The sequence below is a fragment of the Salvelinus alpinus genome, chromosome 1 (genome assembly GCF_045679555.1).
Source record: "Salvelinus alpinus chromosome 1, SLU_Salpinus.1, whole genome shotgun sequence".
Classification (NCBI taxonomy): Eukaryota; Metazoa; Chordata; class Actinopteri; order Salmoniformes; family Salmonidae; genus Salvelinus; species Salvelinus alpinus.
The window spans coordinates 78,828,329-78,841,098 of NC_092086.1; the positions used below are offsets into that span (position 1 = coordinate 78,828,329).

General features: G+C 40.0%; 1 protein-coding gene across 5 annotated transcripts in view; it reads right to left on the minus strand.

The window, feature by feature from the left end:
* Window positions 1-8,313: 8,313 nt before the first annotated feature.
* cadm1a (cell adhesion molecule 1a) overlaps window positions 8,314-12,770 on the minus strand; it is a 418,595-nt gene continuing 414,138 nt past the window's right edge. For all 5 annotated transcript variants that reach the window (XM_071327384.1, XM_071327376.1, XM_071327368.1 and 2 more), the window contains one exon: window positions 8,314-12,578. In XM_071327384.1, the coding sequence (XP_071183485.1) occupies window positions 12,460-12,578 (119 nt within the window). In that variant the 3' untranslated portion in view covers window positions 8,314-12,459. The remainder of the gene's footprint in view (window positions 12,579-12,770) is intronic.

The following is a 12,770-nucleotide window of genomic DNA, read 5'->3' on the forward strand; positions in this document are numbered from 1 at the left end:
TGGTGGATTTTCCTCAGGTTTTAGCCTGCAATACCAGTTCTGTTTAACTCACAGACAAAACTTCAGAGTGTTTTCTATCCTAATCTGACTATTATATGCATATTCTAGTTTCGGGGGCTGAGAAATAGGCAGTTTCAAATGGGTACGCCTTTCTGGACAAAAAGCGAAAACTGCGCGCCCTAGTCTTAAGATTAAGGGCTTGTAAGTAAGCATTCCACTGTAAGGTCTACACCTGTTGTATTCGGAGCATGTGACAAATACAATTTGATTTGATTTGACATGTCCTAAAAATGTTAAAGATTGCTCAGAAAACCAGGTGTTGTAATCAGCGTATGCTTACTTTGATTTTGACCTTACGCCGATTAAAATAAGCAGAGTAGGGTGTTAACATGACTATTCCAAAATCTGCCTACTGCCATAATCAGTTAAATATCGTATGATTACTGGGGATATAAACATTCTCACGACCACCCCTCATCACTGTCAAACTGTCAAAAGCTCCCTAAAACACTTCTCTGAGCAGGCCTTTCTAATCGACCTGGCCGGGGTATCCTGGAATGACATTGACCTCATCCCGTCAGTAGAGGATGCCTGGTTATTCTTTAAAAGTTCCTTCCTCACCATCTTAAATAAGCATGCCCCATTCAAAAATTTTAGAACTAGGAATAGATAGAGTCCCTGGTTCACTCCAGACCTGACTTCCCTTGGCCAGCACAAAAACATCCTGTGGTGTTCTGCATCAGCATCGAATAGCCCCCGCGATATGCAACTTTTCAGGGAAGTTAGGAACAAATATACACAGGCAGTTAGGAAAGCTAAGGCCAGCTTTTTCAAGCAGAAATTTGCATCATGTAGTACAAACTCAAAAAAGTTCTGGGACACTGTAAAGTCCATGGAGAACAAGAGCACCTCCTCCCAGCTACCCACTGCTCTGAGGCTAGGAAACACTGTTACCACCGATAAATCCACTATAATTGAGAATTTCAATAAGCATTTCTCTACGGCTGGCCATGCTTTCTACCTGGCTACCCCTACCCCGGTCAACTGCCCAACACCCTCCACAGCAGCCCGCCAAAGCCCCCAAAATTTTTCCTTCACCCAAATCCAGATAGCTGATGTTCTGAAAGAGCTACAAAATCTGGACCCCTACAAATCAGCTGGGCTTGACAATCTGGACCCTCTCTTTCTAAAATTATCTGCCGAAATTGTTGCAACCCCTATTACTAGCCTGTTCAACCTCTCTTTCTTATCGTCTGAGATTCCCAAAGATTGGAAAGCTGCCGCGGTCATCCCCCTCTTCAAAGGGTGTGACACTCTAGACCCAAACTGCTACAGACCTATATCTATCCTACCCTGTCTTTCTAAGGTCTTCGAAAGCCAAGTTAACAAACAGATTACCGACCATTTAGAATCCCACCGTACCTTCTCCGCTATGCAATCTGGTTTCAGAGCTGGTCATGGGTGCACCTCAGCCACGCTCAAGGTCCTAAACGACATCATAACCGCCATCGATAAGATACATTATTGTGCAGCCGTATTCATCGACCTGGCCAAGGCTTTTGACTCTGTCAATCACCACATTGTTATTAGTAGACTCGACAGCCTTAGTTTCTCAAATGATTGCCTCGCCTAGTTTACAAATTACTTCTCTGATAGAGTTCAGTGTGTCAAATCGGAGGGCCTGTTGTCCGGACCTCTGGCAGTCTCTATGGGGGTGCCACAGGGTTCAATTCTCGGGCTGACACATGGGAAACGTGTTAACATTGCCAAAGCCTGTATACATCAATGATGTCGCTCTTGCTGCTGGTTATTCTCTGATCCACCTCTACGCAGACGACACCATTCTGTATACTTCTGGCCCCTCTTTGGACACTGTGTTAACTAACCTCCAGACGAGCTTCAATGCCATACAACTCTCCTTCCATGGCCTCCAACTGCTCTTAAATGCAAGTAAAACTAAATGCATCCTATTCAATCGATCACTGCCCGCACCTGCCCGCCCGTCCAGCATCACTACTCTGGACGGCTCTGACTTAGAATACGTGGACAACTACAAATACCTAGGTGTCTGGTTAGACTGTAAACTCTCCTTCCAGACTCACATTAAGCATCTCCAATCCAAAATTAAATCTATAATCAGCTTCCTATATTGCAACAAAGCATCTTTCACTCATGCTACAAAACATACCCTTGTAAAACTGACCATCCTACCGATCCTCGACTTTGGCGATGTCATCTATAAAATAGCCTCCAACACTCTACTCAACAAATTGGATGCAGTCTATCACAGTGCCATCCGTTTTGTCACCAAAGCCCCATACACTCCAACCACTGCGACCTGTACACTCTCGTTGGTTGGCCCTCGCTTCATATTCGTCGCCAAACCCACTGAATACAGGTCATCTACAAGTCTCTGCTAGATAAAGCCCCGCCTTATCTCAGCTCACTGGTCACCATAGCAGCACCCACTCGTAGCACGCGCTCCAGCAGGTATATCTCACTGGTCACCCCCAAAGGCAATTCCTGCTTTGGTCGCCTTTCCTTCCAGTTCTCTGCTGCCAATGACTGGAACGACCTGCAAAAATCATTGAAGCTGGAGACTCATATCTCCTTCACAAGCTTTAAGCACCAGCTGTCAGAGCAGCTCACAGATCACTGCACCTGTACATAGCCCATCTGTAAACAGCCCATCTATCTACCTCATCCCCATACTGTATTTATTTATTTATCTTGCTCCTTTGCACCCCAGTATCTCTACTTGCACATTCATCTTCTGCACATCTACCATTCCAGTGTTTAATTGCTATATTGTAATTACTTCGCCACCATGGCCTATGTATTGCCTTAACCCCCTTATCTTACCTCATTTGCACTCACTGTATATAGACTTTTTTGTTTTAATTTTTCTACTGTATTATTGACTGTATGTTGCTGTATGTGTCGAATTGCTATGCTTTATCTTGGCCAGGTCGCAGTTGCAAATGAGAACTTGTTCTCAACTAGTCTACCTGGCTAAATAAAGGTGAAATAAATAAATAAATAAAAACTACGGAACTCAGTCCACACATAGCAGTTTAAACCTGAAGCCTGGTGTACGATTCACAACAACTGGACCGTTGTCATTAGGCTGCTTTTCCATAATTAGTGAGGAATTGAGTATTTATAGGACTATTATTCAAACGCTGTACACTTTTCTCATCTTCCAATATTTCATCGATTGAACTTGAATATGGCAACTTTCAGGATGAATTAAATCACTGTATTTTTTTAATTCATCAATATATTTCGGATCTCCTTATTTAAAGCGGTGGCTTAATATAAATGTACTGAAATCCCTATTGAAGGAAAACTCCACAAGAAAATATGTTGGCCATCAAGTGGGAGGGTTACATTTATTCAGTGTGTGCAAGGTAGCCACACCCGTAAAGCGTGTAAAGCCTGTCGCATGCTTCTCAGTCAACAGTTTGTGCATATATTATTACAACATTTTTCTTGTGTTTTCTTGAGGCAAGTTGAAGTACTGTAGCCAAATTCTATGCCCATTCGTCTGTGGTCAACAGTACTGCATTTTAAATTTTTAGATTTCAGTAATTTAGCAGACACTCTTATCCAGAGCGACTTACAGTAGTGAGTGCATACATTGTCATACTTTTTTCATACTTTTTTCATCCCACAACCCTGGCATTACAAATTGTTCAAGATTTTTTATTTTTATATTTAGTATCTCACCGAAGAAACTTCGCCCCTCTGTCACTGTGTATGTAGGCAATCTATCGGCCGCTGTCTGGTAAAAAAGAGTATGATATTGTTGCCGCCCGTAACATTGAATATAAGGGAAGAGAGCGAGCGTTGAGCTAAACTGAGTGAGCTGAACTGTGAATGGTCCTGGCAAACCAAAAAAAAGTGTCAAGGGAAGCCCGTTTGGATTGGCATCACTCCAATCACATCAATAGCCAAATGTCATTGACAGAAACAACTTGAAGTGTTGCATCTCATTGCGTTGTCCTCCGGTGGCTAGCTAGCAAGCTAAACTTGTCCCTTTCTTAAATTAGCCTGTTTTCTTTGCGACTTGCGGTAACTCCGGTGTTCTAAATCAATAGATGTTAAGTAGTCTGAAAATGTCGGAAACATTGACTTGCTTGACCATGCTGTAGGTCATGTAACTGTTTGTTACATGCAATATGCTTTGTGGATTTCAGACAGATGTTGCTCTCTGGTTTTGTGATGAAACAAAGGTGTGGCTGAATTTATTCTGCAATTGTGTCTTATAGTCTCGGCCTTAGGCCTATTCAGTGGCAGAAAAAGTATGTGAACCCTTTGGAAATACCTGGATTTCTGGATAAATTGGTCATAAAATTTGATCTACACCTAGGTCACAACAATAGACAAACACAGACGGCTTAAACTAATAATACACGTCTTTATTGAACACACCATGTAAACATTCACAGTGCAGGGTGGAAAAAGTATGTGTACCCTTGGATTTAATAACTGGTTGACCCTCCTTTGGCAGCAATAACTTCAACCAAACATTTTCTGTAGTTGTGGATCAGACCTGCACAACGGTCAGGAGGAATTTTGGACCATTCCTCTTTACAAAACTGTTTCAGTTCAGCAATATTCTTGGGATGTCTGGTGTAAACTGCTCTCTTGAGGTCATGCCACTGCATCTCAATAGGGATGAGGTCAGGACTTTCCAGAAGTCGTATTTTCTTCCGTTGAAGCCATTCTGTTGTTGATTTACTTCTGCGTTTTGGTTCGTTGTCCTGTTGCATCACCTAACTTCTGGTGACCTTCAATTGGCGGACAGATAGCCTAACATTATTTTTTTGTCGATGATAGCAAGCGGTCCAGGCCCAGAGGCAGCGAAGCAACCCCAAATCATGATGCTCCCTCCACCATACTTTACAGTTGGGATGAGGTTTTGATGTTGGTGTGCTGTGCTTCCATTTTTCTCCACACAAAGTGTTGTGTGTATCTTCCAAACGACTCAACTGTAGTTTTATATGTCCACAGAATATTTTGCCAGTAGCGCTGTGGAACATCCAGGTGCACTTTTGCAAATGTCAGACATGCAGCAATGTTTTTTTTGGACAGCAGTGGCTTCTTCAGTGGTGTCCTCCCATGAACACCATTATTGTTTAGTGTTTTATGTATCGTAGACTCGTCGACAGAGATGTTAGCATGTTCCAGAGATTTCTGTAAGTCTTTAGCTGACACTCTAGGATTCTTCTTAAGCTCTTTGAGCATTCTGCTCTTGCAGTCATCTTTGCAGGACGGCCACTCCTAGGGAGAGTAGCAACAGTGCTGAACCTTCTCCATTTATAGACAATCTGTCTTACCGTGGACTGATGAACAGCAAGGCTTTTAGAGATATTTTGTAACCATTTCCAGCTTTATGCAAGTCAACAGTTCTTAATCTGAGATCTCTTTTGTTCGAGGCATGGTTCACATCAGGCAATGCTTCTTGTGAAGAGCAAACTGTTTTTTATAGGGCAAGGCAGCTCTAACCAACATCTCCAATCTCACCTCCTTGATTGGACTCCAGGTTAGCTGACTCCTGACTCCAATTAGCTTTTGGAGAAGTCATTAGCCTAGGGGTTCACATACTTTTTCCAACCTACACTGTGAAAGTTTAAATTATGTATTCAATATAGACAAGAAAAATTCAATCATTTGTGTGTTATTATTAATAGTTTAAGCACACTATGTTAGTCTATTGTTGTGACTTAGACGAAGATCAGATCAAATTTGATGACCAATTTATGCAGAGATCCAGGTAATTCCAAAGGGATCGCATACTTTTCCTTGCCACTGTATATCACAGTGACAAGGCATATGAACAAATAGGATATAGAGCAAACAACACAATTATCACAATACAAGCCAGTCCATAGTTCCCACTCCTAGTCAGTAGCGGTGCGTGAGTAAAATCACTGGGGGGAAAAAGCCATATTACATGGCTTTTTCCCCCCAGTGATTTTACTCACGCACCGCTACTGACTAGGAGTGGGAACTATGGACTGGCTTCTTCAAATTAAGTGTTTGTCATTCAACGAGAGACAACTAGTTTTCATGCATTTTCACTTGAGAAATACTGCATCAAACAGCTTAGTTAGATGTAAAATTGCGTGACTAAGACCTCAGCAAAAATGTCAAAATGAATAACTGATTTCTTGATTTATCTTAGATTAATTCTGACTAATTTGAGGAAGTGTTACTGGCTGTTGTTGCTACGGGGTCTCAATCGGGACAAAGAGTAACATTGACACTTTTTTCTACTTTTTCAAGCGATGGTCTGTTAAGGGAGTATGCGAGGCACAGATGTTCACTTCACCTAGCCGAGTTCTACTAGGAGCAAACCAAACCTGGTACGCTGGTGCCTTTACAGTTGAAGTCGGAAGTTTACATACACCTTAGCCAAATACATTTGAACTCAGTGGTTCACAATTCCTAACATTTAATCCGAGTAAAAATTCCCTGTTGTTGGTCAGTTAGGATCACCACTTTATTTTAAGAATGTGAAATGTCAGAATAATTGTAGAGAGAATGATTTATTTCAGCTTTTATTTATTTCATCACATCCCCAGTGGGTCAGAAGTGTACATACACTCAATTAGTATTTGGTAGCATTGCCTTTAAATTGTTTAACTTGGGTCAAACGTTTCGGGTAGCCTTCCACAAGCTTCCCACAATGAGTTGGGTGAATTTTGGCAGATTCCTCCTGAGCTGGTGTAACTGAGTCAGGTTTATAGGCCTCTTTGCTCGCACACACTTTTTCAGTTCTGCCCACAAATTTTCTATGAATTGAGGTCAGGGCTTTGTGATGGCCACTCCAATACCTTGACTTTGTTGTCCTTAAGCCATTTTGCCACATCTTTGGAAGTATGCTTGGAGTCAATGTCCATTTGGAAGACCCATTTTCTACCAAGCTTTAACTTCCTGACTGATGTCTTGAGATGTTGCTTCCATATATCCACATAATTTTCCTCCCTCATGATGCCATCTATTTTGTGAAGTGCACCAGTCCCACCTGCAGCAAAGCACCCCCACAACATGATTCTGCCACCCTCGTGCTTCACGGTTGGGATGGTGTTCTTCGGCTTGCAAGCCTCCCCCCTTTTTCCTCCAAACATAACTATGGTCATTATGGCCAAACAGTTCTATTTTTGTTTCATCAGACCAGAGGACATTTCTCCAAAAAGTACAATCTTTGTCCCCATGTGCAGTTGCAAACCGTAGTCTGGCTTTTTTATGGCAGTTTTGGAAAGGTGGCTTCTTCCTTGCTGAGTGGCCTTCCAGGTTATGTCGATATAGGACTCGTTTTACTGTGGATAAATATACTTTTGTACCCGTTTCCTCCAGCATCTTCACAAAGTTCTTTGCTGTTGTTCTGGGATTGATTTGCACTTTTCGCACCAAAGTACGTTCATCTCTAGGAGACAGAACGCATCTCCTTCCTGAGCGGTATGACGGCTGCGTGGTCCCATGGTGTTTATACTTGTGTACTATTGTTTGTACAGATGAATGTGGTACCTTCAGGCGTTTGGAAATTGCTCCCAAGGATGAACCAGACTCGTTGAGGTCTACAATTTATTTTCTGAGGTCTTGGTTGATTTCTTTTGATGTTCTCATGATGTCAAGCAAAGAGGCACTGAGTTTGAAGGTAGGCCTTGAAATACATTCACAGGTACACCTCCAATTGACTCAAATGTTGTTAATTAGCCTATCAGAAGCTTCCAAAGCCACGACTTCATTTTTGGGAATTTTCCAAGCTGTTTAAAGGCACAGTCAACTTAGTGTATGTAAACTTCTGACCCACTGGAATTGTGATACAGTGAATTATAAGTGAAATAATCTGTCTGTAAACAATTGTTGGAAAAATTACTTGTGTCATGCACAAAGTAGATGTCCTAACCGACTTGCCAAAACTATAGTTGGTTTTTGTTAACAAGAAATTTGTGGAGTTGTTGAAAAACGAGTTTTAATGACTCCAACCTAAGTGTATGTAAACTTCCGACTTCAACTGTATGTGCCTGCATAAGGTAATTCTGAATACCAACTACTAATAAGTGCATAGGAAAGCAATACATTTCCTAAATCTGAATCGGCCCCGTAGTTTGGAGAAAGAGCTTGCTCTTGATATGCTCCTCAAACCACAAAATGTGCTTAATGGACTGTGTAATGGCTCGAAAAACCTGAGGCCATGCATTCAATGTTAAGCATCACATTTTATGTCTCTTTATACATGTCTCTTCATGCATGAAAAATAAAAATTAAATAAGGAAGAATGAAAAACAACACATACACCAGTTACTTTGAACATTAATATATTTTCTTTTTTATTAAGACAAGAACTCATTTTTTTTTGTAAAAATGTCTATTAATGAACCAATACAAAATGTGTATGGGAATGTGGATATCTTTTTTCTTCATTAATACACATTAACATTGCCCAAGTAGACCTACAGCAGAAAGACAAAAATAATCAATGAAGACAATGAATTGATAAACAACCAAACGTCCTGGGAGGAAAACCAAACATGAGAGACGTGTTTAAATGGATAGTTGCACAGCCACAGCTGAGTGTGTTCTGTTCCTGTGTCATTTTTAACAAACTGAGTACTCATACATTATGAACTATGTCTATACAAAGTCATACTTAAACACATATTATACAGTTCACTGAATATTTAAGAAAATACATAAAACATGTACAGCTTAAATGCAAAAAAAACAAAAAAAACACCAGTTGTCTCTTGATCTAAAATTATTAGCGTTTTTTCCATCAATTTGTGGTGGGGCCTAGACTTTGCATTCTACCTGAGATGCAATCACACCATTCAATGCACATGAACCTGAGACCAGTGGTGTAAAGTACTTTAGTAAAAATACTTTAAAGTACTACCAAGTCGTTTTTTGGGTATCTATAATTTACTTTGTTATTTATATTTTACTTCCCTACATTCCTAAAGAAAATAATGTACTTTTTACTCCATACATTTTTCCTGACACCCAAAAGTACTTGTTACATTTTGAATGCTTAGCAGGACAGGAAGATGGTCCAATTCATGCACTTATCAAGAGAACATCCCTGGCATCTCTACTGCCTCTGATCTGACGGACTTACTAAACACAAATGCTTCGTTTGTAAATTATGTGTTGGAGTATGCCCCTGGCTATCAGCAAATAAAAAAAACAAGAAAATGGTTCCGCCTGGTTTACTTAATTTAAGGAATTTGAAATTATTTATACTTTTACTTTTGATACTTAAGTATATTTTAGCAATTCCATTTACTTTTGTTACTTAAGTATATTTAAAACCAAATACTTTTAGACTTTCACTCAATTAGTATTTCACTGGATGACTTTCACTTTTACTTGAGTCATTTTCTAATAAGGTATCTTTGATTTTACTAAAGTATGACAATTGGGTACTTTTCCCACCACCGCCTGAGACAGGAATTAACATAAGAATGTAAAAAGTAATTTGATAAAATAACACGGTCAGACTACCAAGTTAACAGTACCTTGAGTCACAAAGGGGCATTTCATGAGAAAAATAAAACAGATAACAACACCTAGGAAAAAGAAATGACAAAAAACATTCTATACCTTTCTGGACTTTTCACATCCTTCCAAATAGTTGTCCATCATCGAATTACATTTGATTTCAGTCTTCATATCACCGGTGTTAAGTAGGTGCTCATACAAATTAACATTTGTTTTATGTCAACTATGCTCGAGGTGCATACTTTCCACAATACACTCCTGTTTCCTATTGGTTCTGAAAGTGGTCCCCATTCCAAACCACAACACACATAAGTAAAAGGTTAAAAAGCATAAACAAACATATATATCGACCCAGTCCACACAGCGGTGAGTACATTTAATAAAATCTCCACCTACAGAGAGTGAATAGATGTGTTCACTTGGTAAGAACATACTTTTTTAGGTCCAGTTTTGAATGGAAGCCACCACACTTTTTACCGAAGCGAAATGATGCTCAATGTTAAATACAAGTCACACAACCTCAATCTAAACGATGGTAACATTCTCTCTGTTGTTTGTTCCGTTTAAACAACAGAGGGAATCCAAAATGTTTCATATGATGTCACAGTCTAAAATGAAGCATTTAAACGAGTCAGGAAGCCACCGCTGTCCTGATAAACAAACAGCATTGTCGTCGTGGTACAGTGTTAAATCAGTGATAGCTCCTTTTCCAAGATATCATATTTGGAATATATGTCAAATCAAACATGAAAGCAACTTCACCTCTTCAACCTCATTGTCATATCAACCACCTCAGCAGGACAGTAACTAAATTGAACAGCAATGCTGACTGTGGTGATGTAGAAATGAAATGAAAAGTAATAGATAACATAAAATGACTTTTGGCATTCCCCAATTCTCCCCCACTGGCCCTTTCAACATGGTCTCATCTTAAAGCTTAGGCAGGTCATTCACAAAGAAAGAAAATAGAAATGGTGCACACTCACATACATGCAATGTGGTGTTGACTGACTGTTTTGGCAAGTGAAAATTGTTGCATCATGACAAGACCATGTACAGTTCAGAGGCTGAGGTGTGATGGTAGTGGCATAAGGCCGTCTCCAGTGGTAATTCCTAGTGACACACACGCTCCTCAACTGTCATCACCCATTCAGGAGTGTTGTACAGTATGGAGTGACAAAACTCACAACAAACAGCTTGTGATAATCATAAAAACCACAAAATTATTCTGTCATGAAATTCCACTAGGATGTAAAAAATATTTCCTGGCACGTGTTGATGTATAATACATTGGTGTAAATTTATTGGCTGGACATAGTTTGTATATTGTTGAAACTACTGAACTGTTTTGTCTTGAAATCATATCCTTTGTAAAAATGTCTTAGATACAATGATTGTATGTTCTTTGCTCAGAAGTTATGTATCCCCTATTTATCACCATCTCCTTCAAAATCCTATAACCCTTTTACAGCTCTAGTTCTAATTTTACACACAAAGCTGGAAAAATACAACTAAATGTGTGATTTACCTGTTCAGTATATACCAAGATGAAGGTAGTATCACTTTATTAATGTTGATTGCAGTAAGTACCTCACAACCTAGATTGATATCTCTCTTATAATGAGAATATTCATCTTTGATAATCAACATTATAGTTTGGAGATGTCTTCCGGTCATTTCGCATTGAAATTAATCCTATCAGTATTACATAGTTTGTTTTCCCCCCTAACTATATTACAGCTTGGCTAAACTGAGGCATCTTGATTTAGAGACAAAGGGTGAGTACAACACCAAAGAAACCATTAAAAACAAATTATTTTTGTCAGATTCAAAAATCTGAATGAGAGAGGATGTAAAACCCAAAAATGTCATCACAAAAAAAGAAATGCCTGCCGGGGGATTGCGGTTCCATTCAGTGGAACAGAACAAAAACATCATTGTACAGAGAATAAAAGGTGAAAATAATGAATTGAAAATGCCTCTAAGTTCAGCATAGCGAGGGTGAAATAATGTGCCTTCTACTTTCCTTATTCCAAATTGTGGCAATCTTTTAAATGCGCTGGCATATCTAATTTGAAAAACAAATTGAAGAGACAGAGGAAGGAATACAAGTGATCCACGGTGATGAGGAATTGGCCCCGATACAAAGAAAACAAGGACAGTTTTCGAGACCAATTGTCCTCTACTGTCTTCCTTTAGATTATATTTCTGTGTGTTTGTGTTTTGAAGAGGGGGGAGGGAGCACAATGTTATTTATGGGTAATAATATTTTCCTTATATTCATTTTTCGAATATGATACGTAAAGCGTTGGATGTGTTTTGGAGCTTTCAAAAGGTTTGGAAAAAAAGAAAGGTGGTGGTTGAGACCTGGCCTGCTCACAGTATAGTGGAAATAGGGTTCTTATGAGCTTTTGGTATGCAGGAGAGGACGTGTGTGCGAACACAGTGGGAGAGATGAACAGAGCCGCTGTGTAATTTTACCCTCATAGGAAAGCCAACAGCACAATGATAATGAAGAGAGTGGAAGAGGGAGGGTGGGGAGCAACAGGGCATGTTGATGGGGGGGAAATAAAGAATGAATAGAAAATAAATTCAGAACAAGGCACAGAATTTTCTGCAAATGGTTGAACTAAACAAAATTCGTACCAGCAGTTTTGGGAGGTGTCGCATGGTGACGCTCTCTTCTACAGTGATTTCTGGCAACCCCCAAACCCCCCACCCTTACCAAAAACCTCCCCTCCCCATCTTTCCACCTTATACACACAAAACCGTTCTTACTCAGCTGCAGAGACTGGACAATACATTGTTCAATCCCGGGCAATCACCCCTAAAACCAACCTACCCAACCTAATCCAACCAATTCTCAAACCCCAAGCAACCCCCCCTCCCCCCAACCCAAAGACAGCGTGGTGTTCCACAGAAAACAGTATTGGGGCCCTGTGATTTCTATATGTAGTACTCCTTCTTCTCGTCCGAGTTGTTGTGGCCCCCCTCTGCGTTGATAATGGCCGTGTCTGCATCTGCTGCATCGTCGGCTCCTTTAGCTTCATGCGTGAAGTAGGTACCTGAAGGGGGGGATGATAAAAATGGACACTTCATTGCTAAGCTCCTGAATTCCTACTCAAGTTTCCTTGACATTAAGAAGCAAATCATTGAACCAAAACAAACCATGAGGTTTATTGTAGAATATTTGATCTCATAAAATACATTATTAAAATATAATCATATTAAACTCATAATTATGTCCGTTGGCACAC